Raw genomic sequence first — 19,411 nt, 5'->3', positions numbered from 1 at the left:
TAATTTCTGAAAAGTAATCCATGTGATTTTACAGCAGTCATTCAGAGAGCAGTGTGTCGACAAAGATAAACCACAGCTGTGGTGAGGAAGTCAAGCTCATGGACCTTTATATTTTCTCATCCAGGCTCACAGTCCTTAGTGATTTGCTGAGAGCATCTTAAAGGAAATTCCTGCCTCCTTCCAGCCCTCTGCTATCATACATCTGGCTAATCAATAATTTTCAGTGGTTTAAATGAGAAAAACATTGTTTCTTATAGTCTTCATTGCACTTCCCCTTAAAACACTGCAGAGTATACACATCTTGTCTGTATTTTTGAATTCTAGTGATGTCTTTCAGGAACAATTTTTAAAAAGAAGTATTGGGCCAACTTCAGTGCTCGTCAACTTTTCATTCATTCATATATCGCTAAAGTGAACAATAGCCAAGTAGTTTCTGAAACTAAAGGATTAATCAGATGGTTCACAGTAGCTTTGACAGCCAGAAGAAATCAGTGGGCCCAAGTTTTGAATGATGCCAGGCTTGCCAGCATGATGTTACCAACCACACTATCTGGCAGAGTGTTCCAGACTTTGACTAATATCTAATTACATTCTTTTTATATATTTTATTACACTATATTATATAATATATAATTATATAATTATAGACGAATGCAATTGTAATCCAGCCACTGGGGGTGCATAAGCATACTCTTGGTGCTGGTCCCAAGCCCGGATAAATGGAGAGGGTTGCATCAGGAAGGGCATCCGTTGTAAAACTGTGCCAAATCTAACATCTCATCTCATCTCATCTCATTATCTCTAGCCGCTTTATCCTTCTACAGGGTCACAGGCAAGCTGGAGCCTATCCCAGCTGACTACGGGCGAAAGGCAGGGTACACCCTGGACAAGTCGCCAGGTCATCACAGGGCTGACACATAGACACAGACAACCATTCACACTCACATTCACACCTACGGTCAATTTAGAGTCACCAGTTAACCTAACCTGCATGTCTTTGGACTGTGGGGGAAACCGGAGCACCCGGAGGAAACCCACGCGGACACGGGGAGAACATGCAAACTCCACACAGAAAGGCCCTCGCCAGCCCCGGGGCTCGAACCCAGGACCTTCTTGCTGTGAGGCGACAGCGCTAACCACTACACCACCGTGCCGCCCCAAATCTAACATGTGGATTAAAAAGAGAAATACCATACTGGATCGGTCAGGGCCTGGGTTAACAACGGCCGCATCCGGTACTGTTGGTCAACTGGGTGCCGGTGGAAAGTATGCTAGTGTTGGGCCAAAATGGAGAAGGAGAAAGAGAGGGGGTAGGCATGTTAGGAGAGAGCATGAAAGATGGAAGGGAAGGAGGTTAGAATTTAAGGTAGGAACACTGAATGTGGGAACATTGACTGGCAGAGTGAGAGAGAATGATGGAAAGAAGGAAGTTGGACATTTTGTGTGTGCAGAAAATGAGGTGGAAGGGAAACAAGGCCAAGAACATTGGAGGAGGATGCAAGTTGTTTTATTATGGAGTCGATGGAAAGACAAATGGTGTTGATATTGTTTTGAGGGGAGAGTTGGTCAGCAGTGTGATTGATGTGAAGAGGGTGTCAGATAGAGTGATAGGAATGAAGTTGGAGATTCAAGGAGTGGTAATCAATGTTGTGTATGCATACACCCCACAGGTTGGATGTGAGAAAGAAGAGAAAGAGTTTTTCTGGGAAAAGATGGATGAAGTGGTAAAAAGTATACCGAGGGAGGAGCGCGTGCTGATAGGAGGAGATTTCAACGGACATGTTGGCGACGGAAACACAGGAGATGAGGACATGATGGGCAGATATGGTGTAAGAGAGAGAAATGTGGAAGGGCAAATGGTGGTTGATTTTTCAAAGAGGATGAATTTGGCAATAGTCCATACATACTTTGAGAAGAAAGAGCAGCACAGGGTGACGTTTAAGAGTGGAGGAAGATCTACACAGGTGCCCTACATACTCTGCAGAAGGGGTAACCTGAAGGAGATTGGAGACTGTAAAGTGATGGCAGGGGAGAGTGTAGCTAGACAACATCGAGTGGTCGTGTGCAGGATGAGCTTGAAAGTGACAAAGAGGAAGCATGAAATAGTGGAGCCGAAGATTAAGTGGTGGAAACTAAAAGAGGTTGAACATCAGAATGAGTTTAGGGAAGAAACGAGATGAGCATTGAGCAGTAATGGAAGTCTGCCAGAAGATTGGGATACTACTGCTACACTCGTAAGAGAGGCAACAAGGAAGGTGCTAGGGTGGTCATCGGGAAGGAGGAAGGAAGACAAGGAGACATGGTGGTGGAACAAAGAAGTGCAGGAAATTATAAAAGAGAAGAGGCTAGCAAAGAAGAATTGGGACGATCAGAGAGGCGAGGAAAGCAGACGGTTATTCAGAGAGACAAGACAGAAGGCAAAAAGAGCGGTAGCGAAGGAGAAAGAAGATGCATACCAGGAGTTGTATGAAAGACTGGAGACCAAAGAAGGAGAGAAAGACCTGTACAGACTAGCTAGGCAGAGAAACAGGGAATTGAGGGATGTACAGCAGGTAAGAGTGATGAAAAATGGAAATGTGCTGACAAAGAGTGTATTATGACGGTGGAAAGTGTACTTTGAGGATTTATTAAACGAGAATCCAAGAGAGAAAAGGTCAGATTCATTGGAGACAGCAAATCAGGAAGTAGAGTTGGTTAGTAAGGATGAGGTGAGGGCAGCCATGAAAAGAATGAAGACTGGGAAAGCAGTCAAACCAGATGGTATCCCAGTTGCGGCTTGGAGATGTTTGGGTGAGACAGCTGTGGAGTTCCTAACGAGATTGTTTAATAAGATCTTAGAGAATGATAAAATGCCAGATGAATGGAGGAAGAGTGTCCCAATATACAAGAATAAGGGAGATGTACAGAGCTGCAGTAATTACAGAGGGATAAAATTGATTAGCCACACTATAAAATTATGGGAAAGGGTATTGGAGTCGAGATTGAGAAGAGAGGTAGCAATCTGTGAACAGCAGTACGGGTTTACACCAAGGAAGAGCACGTCGGATGCAAATTTTGCTTTAAGAAGGTTAATGGAGAAGTACAGGGAAGGCCAGAGAAAGCTACATTGTGTGTTTGTAGACCTGGAGAAGGCATACGATAGAGTGCCGAGAGATGAGTTATGGTATTGTATGAGAAAGTGTGGAGTGAATGAGAAATATATTAGAGTGGTGCAAGACATGTACAACCCCGATTCCAAAAAAGTTGGGTCAAAGTACAAATTGTAAATAAAAACGGAATGCAATAATTTACAAATCTCAAAAACTGATATTGTATCCACAATAGAACATAGACAACATATCAAATGTCAAAAGTGAGACATTTTGAAATTTCATGCCAAATATTGGCTCATTTGAAATTTCATGACAGCAACACATCTCAAAAAAGTTGGGACAGGGGCAATAAGAGGCTGGAAAAGTTAAAGGTACAAAAAAGGAACAGCTGGAGGACCAAATTGCAACTCATTAGGTCAATTGGCAATAGGTCATTAACATGACTGGGTATAAAAAGAGCATCTTGGAGTGGCAGCGGCTCTCAGAAGTAAAGATGGGAAGAGGATCACCAATCCCCCTAATTCTGCGCCGACAAATAGTGGAGCAATATCAGAAAGGAATTTGACAGTGTAAAATTGCAAAGAGTTTGAACATATCATCATCTACAGTGCATAATATCATCAAAAGATTCAGAGAATCTGGAAGAATCTCTGTGCGTAAGGGTCAAGGCCAGAAAACCATACCTGGTGCCTGAGATCTTCGGGCCCTTAGATGGCACTGCATCACAAACAGGCATGCTTCTGTATTGGAAATCACAAAATGGGCTCAGGAATATTTCCAGAGAACATTATCTGTGAACACAATTCACCATGCCATCCGCCGTTGCCAGCTAAAACTCTATAGTTCAAAGAAGAAGCCGTATCTAAACACGATCCAGAAGCGCAGACGTCTTCTCTGGGCCAAGGCTCATTTAAAATGGACTGTGGGAAAGTGGAAAACTGTTCTGTGGTGAGATGAATCAAAATTTGAAGTTCTTTATGGAAATCAGGGATGCCGTGTCATTCGGACTAAAGAGGAGAAGGATGACCCGAGTTGTTATCAGCTCTCAGTTCAGAAGCCTGCATCTCTGATGGTATGGGGTTGCATTAGTGCGTGTGGCATGGGCAGCTTACACATCTGGAAAGACACCATCAATGCTGAAAGGTATATCCAGGTTCTAGAGCAACATATGCTCACATCCAGACAACGTCTCTTTCAGGGAAGACCTTGCATTTTCCAACATGACAATGCCAAACCACATACTGCATCAATTACAGCATCATGGCTGCGTAGAAGAAGGGTCTGGGTACTGAACTGGCCAGCCTGCAGTCCAGATCTTTCACCCATAGAAAACATTTGGCGCATCATAAAACGGAAGATACGACAAAAAAGACCTAAGATAGTTGGGCAACTAGAATCCTACATTAGACAAGAATGGGTTAACATTCCTATCCCTAAACTTGAGCAACTTGTCTCCTCAGTCCCCAGACGTTTACAGACTGTTGTAAAGAGAAAAGGGGATGTCTCACAGTGGTAAACATGGCGTTGTCCCAACTTTTTTGAGACGTGTTGTTGTCATGAAATTTAAAATCACCTAATTTTCTCTTTAAATGATACATTTTCTCAGTTTAAACATTTGATATGTCATCTATGCTCTATTCTGAATAAAATATGGAATTTTGAAACTTCCACATCATTGCATTCCATTTTTATGTACGATTTGTACTTTGTCCCAACTTTTTTGGAATCGGGGTTGTATGAGAACAGTGAAACAGCAATGAGGTATGCAGGTGGAACGACTGAATGGTTCAAGGTGAAGGTGGGACTTCATCAAGGATCTGCTTTGAGTCCTTTCTTGTTTGCCATAGTGATGGATAGCCTGATGGATGAAGTGAGGCAAGAGTCACCATGGAACATGATGTTTGCGGATGATATTGTGATATGTGGTGAAAGTAGAAAGGAGGTTGAGTTGGGTTTGGAGAGATGGAGGGATGCATTGGAACAAAGAGGAATGAAGTTGAGCAGTAGCAAAACAGAATACATGTGCATCAATGAGAATGGGGATAAGAGTGTAGTGAAGATGCAAGGAGTAGACGTAAAGAAAGTTGGTGAATTCAAGTACCTGGGGGTCTTGCCTGTGCAGGAAAATGGGGGCTGTGTTAGTGAGGTGAGAAAGAGAGTGCAGGCAGGGTGGAGCAGTTGGGAGAAGGATTTGGGAGTCATTTGTGATAGGAAAGTCCCAGAAAAAGTGAAAGATAAGATGTATAAGACAGTAGTGAGACCAGCTGTGATGTATGGATTGGAGACCGTACCCTTAACGAAGAAACAGGAGGCAAAGTTGGAGGTGGCGGAGTTGAGGATGTTAAGGTTTGCGATGGGAGTGACAAGGTTGGACAGGATAAGGAATGAGCACATCAGAGGGACAGCACATGTGGAGAGCTTGGGAATTAAGCTAAGAGAGATGAGACTGAGATGGTATGGGCACATCCTGAGAAGAGATGCAGAGCATGTGGGAAGGAGAATGTTGAGGATGGAGCTGCCGGGCAAACGAAAACGAGGAAGGCCAAAGAGGAGATACATGGATGTGGTGAGAGAGGACATGAAAATGGCAGGTGTGGTAGAGAAGGATACTGAAGACAGGGAGCAAGCTCCCGGATGAACAGTGGCCAATGAGGTCTCCTCTCCTTCATCTTGTCCATGTTGAGGGTGAGGTTGTTGTCCTCACACCATGACACCAGACTGGCCACCTTCCTCCTGTAGGCCGGTTCATCTCCATCAGTGATGTGTCCTATCACTGCAGTGTTGTCCGTGAACTTCAGGATGATGATGTCCTTGTGGGAGGCGACACAGTCATGGGTGAACAGGGTGTAGAGAATGGGGCTGAGGATGCATCCCTGTGGGGTGCCAATGTTTGTGATGATGCTGGTTGAAGTCCTATTGAGGGAGAGAATGTGGAGACTGTCTCCACTTACAAGTACTTGGGGGTGCACCTAGACAATAAGCTGGACTGGTCTACAAACTCCGAGGCACTCTACAAGAAGGGCCAAAGCAGACTCTACTTCCTCAGGAGGCTGAGGTCCTTCAATGTCTGCAGCCGACTTCTGCTGATGTTTTACCTGTCTGTCATGGCCAGCGTGCTCTTCTACGCTGTGGCATGCTGGGGTGGTAGCATTAGGAGGAGGGACACTGGACGCCTGGACAGATTGGTGAGGAAGGCAGGTTCGGTGGTGGGCATGGAGCTAGAGACCCTCACCTCAACAGCAGAGAACAGAACTCTGAACAGACTGGATTCTGTAATGGACAATTCAAAACACCCCCTTCACACCATTTTCACCAACCAAATGAGTCTTTTTAGCCACAGATTCCGTGCCCCCTCATGCAGGACAGACAGGCTACGGAGGTCCTTTGTCCCACGGGCCATTCAACTGTTCAACAGCACACAGAAGGACAACAAGGACATCATCATTAGGGACTGGACTGCCTAACACTCATGTCCTCCATTTATTCCAGGCTTCTATGCTTGTGTGTGTGTGTGTGTGTGTGTGTGCGCGCGCGTGTGTGCCTGAGCTGGCGTGTGTGTGTGTGTGCGTGCGTGTGTGTGTGTGTACTGTGCAATACACTTTTCACCGGATTTCTTACTGTGAAAATTGATAAGTCTGTTCTTGTTCACTGTAATCCCTGTGTGTGTGTGTGTGTGTGTGTGCGCGCGTGAGTGTGTGTGTGTGCATGTGTGTGTGTGCATGTGTGGTGTGTATGTATGTGGGCGTGAGGGTGTGTGTGTGTGTGTGTGTGTGTGTGTGTGTGTGTGTGTGTATGTGGGCGTGAGGGTGTGTGTGTGTGTGTGTGGTGTGTATGTATGTGGGCGTGAGGGTGTGTGTGTGTGTGTGTGTGTGTGTGTGCTGTGTGTGGGTGGGTGGGTTTTTTGACTGTGCAATACTTTCTTCACTGGACTTTTTACTGTGACAATTGAGAAGCATCCCCTCTATCATGGCAGACACTTGCTATTTGTTCACTTGTTATTTGTTCACTTAATGTTTCACTTTAATATCTCTCTTTGCACCATACCAGAAGTTTTTGCTCTTTGTTGAATTAGTGTAATTTAGTGTTGATTTAGTGTAATTTAGTGTAATGTTGATCTAGTGTAATTTCTTCCCTTTCTGTATCTTAATATGTGTTTTTTGTACATTTGTGTAAGCTACTTGACACGTTAATTTCCCTTTGGGGATCAATAAAGTTACTCTACTCTACTCTACTCTATTACCGATCCTGACAGTCTGGGGCCTGCCAGTCAGGAAGTTGAGGAGCCAGTCACAGAGGGTGGGGTACAAACCAAGTGTGGACAGTTTATGAGTGAGTTTGTGGGGGATGACCGTGTTGAAGACAGAGCTGTAGTCAACAAAGAGCGTCCTGATGTAAGAGTCTTTGTTTTCCAGGTGGGAGAGGGCATAATGGAGGGCAGCAGCGATGGCATCTGAGGTGGACCTGTTGGGCCTGTAGGCATACTGCAGGGGGTCCAGGGTTTCCAGTATACTGCTCTGAATGTGGGCCAGTACCACTCTCTCAAAACACTTTCAGGTGATTGGAGTGAGTGCTATCGGCCTGTAATCATTCAGGCAGGTGAGTGGGCTCTTCTTGGGAAGAGGGATGATGGTTGTGGCCTTGAAGCAGGAGGGAACGGTGCTCTGGCTGAGGGAAAGGTTGAAGATAGTGGTGAAAACATCAGCCAGCTCATTGGCACATACTCTGAGGACCCGCCCAGGGATGTTGTCTGGTTCTGCTGCCTTCCTGGGGTTGATCTTCCTCAGAGCTTTGTGTACCTGGCCTGATGAGACTGTTGGTGGGGTGGAGGGGGGTTGGGTGGTCCATGTGTGTGTGTGCCTCCTCTCTGTGCTGTAGCTGGAGGTCTCATAGCGGGTGTAGAATGTGTTGAGGTTATCTGGCAGGCTGTCTGTGGAGCTGATGGTGCTGGTGGTGGTCTTGTAGTCTGTGATGTGTTGCAGGCCTTGCCACATCCACCCGGGGTCAGCAGTAGAATAAAAGCTCCTTCTCTCTGTACTGCCTCTTGACCACTGTAATGGCTTTCCTCAGTCCATATTTTGCCACTTTGTACTCTGTCTCATTTGCCTGATCTAAATGCAAGAGAGCGAGCATGTAGCATACATCGTACCTGACTGTTTATCCAGGGATTTTGGTTGGGGAACTTCCTGATCTGTATGGTGGGCACGATGTTGCAGACATGTGCTGATGTACCCAGTCACATACCCAGCATAGTCCTGTATACTGACAGAAGAGTCCTCCAAATTGGCTGCAGCTTAAAACACATCCCAGTCTGTCCAAGCAAACCAGTCCTGAAGGGTGCTGTCAGTCTCTGGGCTCCAGAGTTTGACTTGTTTGGTGACAGGGTTTGTTTGTTTTAGTCTTTGTCTGTAGGCTGGATACAGGAACAAAGAGATGTGGTCCGAGTGTCCAAAGTGGGGGTGGGGTGCGGCCCTGTATGCACCACATATGTTGCTGTAAACTTGGTCCAGTGTGTTTTTATCATGGGTGGGGATGTCCACATGTTGATAATATTTAAGAAATACAGTCCATAGGCGGCACGGTGGTGTAGTGGTTAGTGCTGTCGCCTCATAGCAAGAAGGTCCTGGGTTCGAGCCCCGGGGCCGGCGAGGGCCTTTCTGTGTGGAGTTTGCATGTTCTCCCCGTGTCCGCGTGGGTTTCCTCCGGGTGCTCTGGTTTCCCCCACAGTCCAAAGACATGCAGGTTAGGTTAACTGGTGACTCTAAATTGAGCGTAGGTGTGAATGTGAGTGTGAATGGTTGTCTGTGTCTATGTGTCAGCCCTGTAATGACCTGGCGACTTGTCCAGGGTGTACCCCGCCTTTCGCCCGTAGTCAGCTGGGATAGGCTCCAGCTCGCCTGCGACCCTGTAGAAGGATAAAGCGGCTAGAGATAATGAGATGAGATGAGATACAGTCCATAAATTGCACGGATTAAAGTCACCGGCGATGATAAAAACAGCATCAGGATGAGCTGTCTCTAACACACTGATGTCATCATGGAGTTTGCTGAGTGCTGTCATGGAGTTAGCTCGCAGGGGGATGTAAACAGTGGCCAAAAACACAGCAGTGAATTCCCTTGGTAGATAATAGGGGTAGCATTTCAGCAATAACAGCTCCACATCTGGCAAACAGTACTTATAAACAGTCTATATATCTCCACACCAAGAGTTGTTAATAAACACACAAACACACCTCCCCCTTTAGCATTACCGGAGGCTGCGGTCTGGTCTCCTTGGTGTACAGAGTGAGTCTGTATTTGAATGGCACATTCTGGGATTTTGTCTGAGAGCCAGGTCTCGGTGAAAATTAGAGCGCAGCACTCTTATTTCCTGCTGAGCTGTGATTCTGGCTCTTAATTTGTCCAGTTTGTTTTCCAGAGACCACACATTGGCTAGCAGGAGGCTGGGTAGTGGTGGTTGGCTAGTGTGAGCTTTTAGCCTAGCATGGAGCCCCCCCTTGCCTTGCTTGCATCGCCATCTCCGGAGCGCTCTCCTGGGGTCAGCATGCTAACTCAGGCCATGTGCTTCAGGGCCTTCCTGGGGCTGGTGGTGGTTATGGGAGCAAACAATGAGTTGTAGCTCTGGTGGTATAAAGCCAGTAAATTCCAAATGGCTGTGTGTTAGTGATGTCCAGCAGTGCCTGTCTGTTATAAGTTAGCAGTGCATGACATTTGTGTACTGCAGAAAGAACAGAAAATACACAAAAAAGAAGAAAAAGCCAGCATTCAAGAGCAGAGTGATCAAACACGTCTGAAAAAATGATGCCCCTTGAGGAAAATGGGGATGTTCCTATCACAAATAGAATTTTTTTTCCATTTGTGATAGGAACATCCCCATTTTCCTTGGAAATTTTTCCATTTCATATCACAAATGGAAAAATTTGTGATCTGAAAGTCTCAGCAAAAGTGAAAGGTATGATGTATAAGACAGTAGTGAGATCAGCTGTGATGTATGGATTGGAGACAGTAACCTGTAGTATGCTCTGGCCCCATCCCAATGTGGCGTGGCAATGTAGCTTACAGCAGGTTATGGTCGCTGAACTGCTGGCTGTCCAGGTGGTGCTCTGAAAACAGTGTGGGCTTTATAGATAATTGGGCTAATTTTGAGGGCACTGCTGGCCTGTTAGGGCGGGATGGTATCCATCCCACTCGGGAAGGTGCTGCTCTCATTTCCTGCAGCATAGGTCATAGTCTCAGAACAGGCCTAGTTAATTTCTGACAATCCAGAGCCAAGGCCAGGGAGCAGACGAACAGGCTAAACCGACTGTCTGCTAGCTGCACAGAGTCGTCACTCAGGGCCCACTACATCCAGACTGTGTCTGTTCCCCGAGCTCAACAAAAAGGTAGAAATTTTCAGAGAGTTTGTTCCAGTAACCTAATCAATATAAAATTAGATCATACTGACTGTACAGCTGCTGCCAGCACCTTTGATCTAAAGGTGGGGCTATTAAATATTAGATCTCTTACATCTAAAGCGCTAATGGTTAATGAACTCATGACTGATCAGGAGTTTAATGTACTGTGTTTAACAGAAACATGGATTAAGCCAAATGAATATATAGCATTAAGTGAAGCGAGTCCTCCTGGATACAGTTATATACACCAGCCTCGTCTAACTGGCAGAGGAGGAGGCGTCGCGGTTATTTATAATGATTATCTAGGTGTAACACAAAAACCTGGTTATAAATTTAATACATTTGAAGTTCTTCATACTCATATAATGTATGTAGCCTCGAAAAATAAGTCTACCCAGTTAATTCCATTGCTTATTATTTACAGGCCCCCGGGGCCATATTCTGAGTTTCTTTCTGAATTTGCAGATTTTATCTCAGATCTGGTTATTTCCTTAGACAAAGCTTTAGTTGTCGGAGATTTTAATATTCACTTCGATAACCCAGAAGACCCTTTAAAAACAGCATTTGTGTCCATTTCAGATTCAGTAGGGATTAATCAGAATGTCATAGGACCGACCCATAATGGTGGTCACATCATCGATCTAATACTAACATTCAGGTTAAACGTAGATAATATAGTCATACTTCCATTGTTCGAAGTTATCTCAGATCATTATCTCATCTGATTCAAAATGTTAAACCTGATGCTCTCTCTCACCAGTTTGATGAAACTGCGTCGTCCTGACACCATCCCATCATCCTGCAAAGTGGCTGCAGTTACGTGCAAGACCAAATCCATGGTTAAAGATCTGGAAAACTGCTTTGAATGATATCTCTGTCTCTGGTTCAGTTTTTGGTATCTCTGATCATGAACTTATTGAATGCAGCTTTCACGTTACCTCTTATAATCCTCTGGATAAAATCTCTGTCAATTAACATAATCTTAGGTCTGTCAATTCCAATCTGTTTGCTACTTCTCTTCAGTCCTCATTCCTGTCTGACTTACATAAACTTTCTTCCCCTGTTGGTATGGCTTCCCTTTATAATGACACCACCTTTGCAGTGTTCAACGATCTAGCCCATTTAAAAAATAGGCTTGTTCCAACTATCCGCTCTTGTCCTTGGTTTACTCCAGAGCTAAGAGTAATTAAAGCCACTAGTCATCATCTTGGGTGCCTTTATAAGAAAACTGGCCTCACTGTCCACTCACTACTACATGCTGAACATACCCATAAGTATAGGGATCTCCTAAATGCTGCTCACTGCAACTACTACTCCGCCATAATGATCAGTGCTAACTCTAGGCCAAGGACACTTGAAAACTGTTAACAAACTCCTCCAACCTTCTGTACTAGCATGCCCTAATACAGCTAAGGAGCATGAGGCATTTTAACATTATTTTAATAACAAAATTGACCAAATCTAATGCTGCTTTTCTTCTACTTCCCATTCATTCTCACCCATCTATGTTCCTACTCCGCCTACAAAACCCCCTTGCTTCACACCTGTTGACACTCTTTCTGTCACTGAACTAATTAATTCTAATCCTTTCTCCCATCTGCTCGACCCCACCCTGTTACTTCAGACATGTTCATCAATAATTAATACTCCTATTGCCATAGTCATAGGTTTGTCTTCTGGCTCTTTCCATACAGCCGTAAAATTGCTGCACTTACCCCTGCCCTTAAGAAACCTGAGTTGGATCCAACATCTCTTTCCAGTTTTAGACCCATCTCAAATCTTCCCTTTCTAGCTAACATGATGGAAAGCATCATAACTATGCAACTCCATACCCTTCTTAATCAAAACACACTCTATGAGCCCTTTCAATCTGGTTTCTGTACACATCAAATCACTGAGAAAGCGCTTCTCTGTGTTGTTTATGGTCTCCACTGGTCTGCTGGTAGTGGGTCTCTCAACTTTCTCCTCTTTCTTGAATTAATTACTACTTTTGACACTGTTAACATCAATGTACTCATATCCCTTCTCTCTTCTATTGGTATCACTGACATAGCCCTTCAATGGTTTAGGTTGTATCTTATAAACAGACAACAGTTTATCCGACTAGGTTCACACAAGTCCGCCACCTATTTTGTTAAGCGTGGGGTACCCCCTGTGATCAGTTCTTGGGCCTCTTCTCTTTTGAATCTACATCCTACCCCTTGGTCATGTTATTCTTATCCCTGGCCTTAAATATTACTGTTATGAAGATGATATTCAACTGTATCTTAGTACAGACTCACCCTCAGGCTCCAATCTGAGCACAATAACAGATTCTATCTCAAATTTAAAGCTTTGGTTGCAGGAAAACATTCTCAAGTTAAACCCTGATAAAATTGAAGTCCTACTGGTTGGTCCCAAATGCCTACTATCTGAATCAATCTACTTTTCCATTAGTATTGATGGTGTGCTTGTTAAGCCTGCTCCTGTTATCAGTAATCTTTGACTACTATCATTTATCCATCCTCTCTCAGCTACAGTATATTGGCTACCAGTTCTGACCTGAATTAAATTTAAAATCTTGCTTGTCACTTACAGAGCCATGCATAATCTTGCTCCGAGCTACCTTCGGGAACTACTGACCCCATCTCACTTGTGAAGGTCTTCCAGCAACAACTTACTTGCTGTACCATGCACCAGACTTTACACCAGTGGGGCCAGGTCCTTCAGTGCCATTGCCACCAAACTCTGGAATTAGCTTCTTCAATCTTTCAATGACTGCTCTTTTTTCTCTACTCTAAAATCTAATTTGAAGATTTATCTTTTCCATGAACATTTCTCTTCCACTCTTACTGTTTAGTCTTGTTTTGCAAAATACAGAACAGAATACAAAAAAAAATCACAAGTTGGCAACCTGAAAGAAGTTGTGACTGACCTGGCTACTTCTTTTATGTCATATACACTTTGCAAACTGTATGAATTATTAGAGATTAAATCAATTAGAATCAGTGTTTACAATCTGCAAATGGATGAGTTGGACAAATGCTTTCATTAAATGGATGATGGACCCACTAACATTAAATATTTAATTCCAAAAGTATGTTCTGGACCTCACAGTAAAAGTGTATGGTATCCATTAAATCTAATTTCTGCTTTTTTAATTTTTATTTTTTTTTAACAAACAATCAACCTTATTCCAACATTCAGCACTGTCTACACAACCATTTTGGCAATCTTCACTTGGAGAGAGTTAGTGGAATGTTGAGACTGTTCACAAGTTTTTTGAGTGGAGATAGCAGCGCTCTCATGCTCTTTCTTTCCTTTTATTGTATTAGGAAACTATACCACTGCCTGAACACATACAGCTCTGATCCAAGGTCTTTACACTTAATGCATTCATCCAAAGCAGAAAAACATTACTCCACTTTGGCTGTTTTGGAATATTAAGCTCTTTACATAACTTTTTCATGTTTTGTTCCTCACAAGTTATTTACCTTTTGCCTGAGCTCCAAGAAAGCAAAGATGACTCTAATGAAACTGGTGAGGAAGACTCTTCAACATCCTGCTTACTCATTACAATACTGAATGAAACAGCGCAAGCAAAGAATTGGGCACTCAAGCAGCATGGTGGTGTAGTTTTTAGAACTGTCGCCTCACAGCAAGAAGGTTCTGGGTTTGAACCCCATGGCTGATGGGGCCCTTTCTGTGTGGATTTTGCATGTTCTCCCCCATGTTCACATGGGTTTCCTGTGGGTGCTCCGGTTTCCCCCACAGGTCAAAGACATTCAGATTAGGTAAAATACCCAGCCACGAGCGTTATACAAGACAGTGCATGAAAACAAAAGTTGGACACAGGTGGCTTACATACTGATGTTATGCTGATGTGTACGTGCTAAAGGCACTCAGATGGGATATTAAAACCCAAGGCTAAGTTAAAAAAAAAAAAAACTAAATCTTTCACATGTATATTTTTCACTGTTTCACTAGAAACAGAGATGAATAATACATTTTGAAATACATGAGCAAAAACAAGAAACACCCAAAAGACAGATACATGCACATTCATGAGTGCAGAAATGCATATTTTGTGAGTGAACCTTTAATGAAATCATACTAAATGGACTTTATATTATTTTTAAATTTTTACATCATAAATATGGAAAAATAATTTAAAAAATAATGCCAAAATTGGTATTATGAATCTCACAAGTTTTGCATAGATAAGATATTGGATTTATATATAAAAGTGTAATGTGCTATATTTCATAATATATTAGCATGCTATCTTGATGATGTAATGCAGCAATTACTGTCAACATGGAAAAACATATTATTCATCTCTGTTTCTAGTGAGACAGCAATAAATATTCATGTGAAAGATTTAGTTTCTGTTTTTTCCCCCCTCCCTGAATGGCTCCTGATACTATTAATGTTTTAATTTTAGTCCCCTTTTTTATTATTTTAAAACATGCATTGGCAGAAGAGTTGATGAAAATCAGAAGATGTGGTAAACAGGTCTCAAGAGCTTTTCTTCTGAATTATTCAAATTCTTTCAACAGTCAGTGAGTTTCCTGATATACAAGGCCATGTTCAGCGCTTGAGCCCACTTCCAGTCCAGAGTCCAAGTCATCTCCAGAGCTTGAGCCCACTTCCAGTCCAGAGTCCAAGTCCTGTCTTGAGCCTGAGCCCAAGCCCCCACCAGAGCCAATTATCCGGTGGCACGTCGGCTCCGAGCGAAGCACTGAGGGCATGGCACCCAACATCAGGGCCTCATCCCTGGGGGCAAGAAAAGAGGGATTTTCGCTCCCGGAGGGAGCACTTTGTGGGGAGGGAGTTCTGTCAGTCCTGCATGCCTTGGCGCGTGCACCAGTTCAACTCTCAGGCGTGCCCCGGACTGAGCTTGTCCATTGATTTGGATTGTTTACCTGATTGTCACACAGTTCTCAATAAACACTTCTGCACTTGCATCCATCTACTACCTATCCCTGACACTGATACTATCAAAGACTACGATTAAAATGTGCTTTCATTTTCAACTCATCTCATCTCATTATCTGTAGCCGCTTTATCCTTCTACAGGGTCGCAGGCAAGCTGGAGCCTATCCCAGCTGACTACGGGCGAAAGGCGGGGTTCACCCTGGACAAGTCGCCAGGTCATCACAGGGCTGACACATAGACACAGACAACCATTCACACTCACATTCACACCTACGCTCAATTTAGAGTCACCAGTTAACCTAACCTGCATGTCTTTGGACTGTGGGGGAAACCGGAGCACCCGGAGGAAACCCATGCGGACATGGGGAGAACATGCAAACTCCGCACAGAAAGGCCCTCGCTGGCCACAGGACTCAAAACCGGACCTTCTTGCTGTGAGGCGACAGCACTAACCACTACACCACCGTGCCGCCCTCATTTTAATCTATATATTATAAAACTAATTAGATTAGGAATAACCAAAGGAATAATTGACAGACTGAAGATAAGAATGAAGGGAATTAGTTTTAATATTCATCTCTTTATTATTTTAAAACAGGCATTGCCAAATGAGTTGATGAACATCAGAAGATGTGGTAAACAGGGCTGAAGAGCTTTTCTTCTGAGATCATTCGAATTCTTTCAACAGACAGCGAGTTTCCTGATACATAAGTAGATAATGAAAAACACTCAAGGAAATGCCAAAATGTTGAAAATAAAAAGCCAAATGGGTTATTCAGAGATGTTTCCCACTAGCATAATTTAACAACTGAGTAATTGTGACAGCATATTCTGTTTAATTTATATTTAGACAGCTGAAGTCAGGATGTCATTGTAACAGATAAACTAACATCATAGCAAAAAATCCATGATGAAATAATGAGTGGACATTTTTACAATAAATTTTTACAATAATTACATAATGCTTGGGGCTTGATAGTCTTGTCAGTGGGATTCCTTGGTTGGTCAGGGGAACACAGGAGAACAGTTTACATCAGTTATTGAATGGAATTACTTTTGTGAGATACATATAATATAGGTAAAATATTTACTGACACACAAAGACTATTTGACCTGAAATTCTGGCAGAGGTTTCATTACAGTGAAAATAAGAATATTAGTCATGGTTTAACTTTGGTGTTCATCATAGATACATCATTCTAATAAAATCTCAATCACAAGAGAAAAGGAAGTATCTAAAAAGAAACTTGATCTCTTTTTTGACATTGAAATATTTTCTTAACATCATTATAAATCTCCTGCAGTTTTAATCCATATATTATAGGATTAAAGACAGGAGGAATAAGTACATATTCAAGTGACAGGATCATGGCCATAATGTGGGGAATTTGTTTTGATTCTAGTCTGTGATTTATAATTTCAAAACTTGAGTTGACAGAAAAATTAATAAAAATGAGAAGATGTGGTAAACATGTCTGTAAAGCTTTTCTTCTGAAATCTTTAGAATTCTTTAAACACACAGTGAGTATCCTGGCATAAGAGTAAAGTATGAAGATTACTGGAGGAAACAGAGCAATGATAAAAATAAAAAGTCCATATATGTTATTAAGAGATGTTTCTTTACAGCTTAATTTCACAATTGAAAAATTATCACAGTATGTTCTGTTCAATTTAAATTTACACAGTGGAAGTTGGGATGCGAGAATAACACCACCACCAATTTCACAACAAGGCAAAAACCATGATAAAAATAAGAGCTTTCCGACAGTGGACATTTTTACAACATTTGCATATAATAATGGATTACAGATGGACACATATCTGTCATAGGCCATCGCTGATAACAGTGTGAACTCTGATGTACCATATGTGTACAAACAAAATGCCTGAATTAAACACACATTATAAGATACAGTTTGTTTTTCAGACAGTAAATCAATGAGCAGTTTAGGATAAAGAGCTGTCGATCCAAAGAGAGAATTACAAAGCAAAGCAGCGATGAAGATGTACATGGGCTCATGAAAATGTTTCTTTTTGAATATGACAAAAATGATGACAGTGTTAAAGCAGATAATCATCATATAGACACTGAGTGTCAATATAAAATAAATATATCTGTAATTCTCTAATTCAACATGTCCCTCCAGTGATAAATATGTAAAATTGGTAAAATAATCCATTAATTTCTGAAAAGTACTCCATGTGATTTTACAGCAGTCATTCAGAGAGCAGTGTGTCGACAAAGATAAACCACAGCTGTGGTGAGGAAGTCAACCACATGGACCTTTATATTTTCCCATCCAGGCTCACAGTCCTTAGTGATTTGCTGAGAGCATCTTAAAGGAAATTCCTGCCTCCTTCCAGCCCTTTCCTATCATACATCTGGCTTATCAATAATTTCAGTGGTTTAAATGAGCAAAACATTGTTTCTTATCATCTTTAATACTGATAGTTAGGGACTGATCACTGCTTCATGTAAATAGTAACCTAGCTTTACCCAGCATCTATCTGGTATGACTACACTTAGATCAATTAGGATTACAACCGTTTTCAGCACAGACCACATGAGCTGCTCAGCACTAAGTGCTGGCAGCCAAGCATGCAGTCCAACTTTCACAATGACAGGTTCCAGCAGAGACAGCAGGTGTAAGATCACATGGATCAATGCTTGGAACAGGTGGCTGAAGCCAATAAGTGATTTGTTGACCAACACAGAAGAGGAAACCCCCCCAGTACAACCTGTGGAGACCAGTTATGATTGGCCACTAAAGACACTGAGGGCTTGCTAGGCTGCAGAAAGCTTTGTGCCTGCAACATTGGCCCCTACAAGATTCAGCCACAAATCAATAAGGTAAAGTATAAACTGGACAAGGGCGGCACGGTGGTGTAGTGGTTAGCGCTGTCGCCTCACAGCAAGAAGGTCCTGGGTTCGAGCCCCAGGGCCGGCAAGGGCCTTTCTGTGTGGAGTTTGCATGTTCTCCCCGTGTCCGCGTGGGTTTCCTCCGGGTGCTCCGGTTTCCCCCACAGTCCAAAGACATGCAGGTTAGGTTAACTGGTGACTCTAAATTGAGCGTAGGTGTGAATGTGAATGGTTGTCTGTGTCTATGTGTCAGCCCTGTGATGACCTGGCGACTTGTCCAGGGTGTACCCCGCTTTTCGCCCGTAGTCAGATGGGATAGGCTCCAGCTTGCCTGCGACCCTGTAGAAGGATAAAGCGGCTACAGATAATGAGATGAGATGAGATGAGATGAGATAAGATAAACTGGACATGCCCAGGGAATCTCAACTAGTCCCCTCCTTCTATGTCTCCCAGCTCAAACCAGTCATCTCATTTCCCCTGGCATGCAAACACCTCTATAATGTCAGCCAAACACTTAGGCATTGACAGCCAGCCTACCTTCACTGCCAGAACCATCATTTTCACTCACATAAAGCATAACACAACCATTCACATGACCATCAACAACCCCAAGTAAACATGTGAGAGTGGGTGGGAGACAGCATCCATACATCCCAATTTACAAAAAGACTCTATGCCTGAGGACCCTACAGATCTACTCCTTTACCCAATAAAGCTATTAACAAAAGGATTGATGAAACATAAGTTTTCAGCCTAGACTTAGACACAGTCTCAGTGTTTACGTCTAGGCTGAAAACATATCTGTTTAGTCAATCCTTCCAAGTACTTGGAAGGCTATTTCATAACTGCGAGGCTTTGTAAGAAAAGGCTATGCCTCCTCATGTAGCCTTCACTATATGAGGTACCAACAAATACTCTGTACCTTTTGATATAAGTAGGTGTCATAAAGAGCCAGAAGTTCACTCAGGTACTGTGGTGCAAGACCAATCATTGCTTTAAAGGTCAATAGCAGTATTTTACAATCAATGTGAAATATGATTGCGAGCCAGTGCAATTTGGATAAGGTAAGGGTGATGTGGTCATATCTTCTAGTTCTAGTTAGGACTCTTACTGCTGTATTTTGAACTAACTGGAACTTGTTAATATATACAG

At 42.9% G+C, this 19,411-nt stretch overlaps 1 protein-coding gene across 1 annotated transcript; it reads right to left on the bottom strand.

The window, feature by feature from the left end:
* Positions 1-16,634: 16,634 nt before the first annotated feature.
* On the bottom strand, positions 16,635-17,579 carry LOC132899875 (olfactory receptor 52D1-like). The gene has a single exon (XM_060941929.1). The coding sequence runs from the start codon at positions 17,577-17,579 to the stop codon at positions 16,635-16,637; it is 945 nt and encodes a 314-aa protein (XP_060797912.1).
* Between the last annotated feature and the right edge of the window lie 1,832 nt (positions 17,580-19,411).

The sequence above is a fragment of the Neoarius graeffei genome, chromosome 16 (assembly GCF_027579695.1).
Source record: "Neoarius graeffei isolate fNeoGra1 chromosome 16, fNeoGra1.pri, whole genome shotgun sequence".
Lineage (NCBI taxonomy): Eukaryota > Metazoa > Chordata > Actinopteri > Siluriformes > Ariidae > Neoarius > Neoarius graeffei.
Note: the sequence above shows the minus strand (reverse complement) of the source record. Positions and strands in the feature narration are given on the sequence as shown.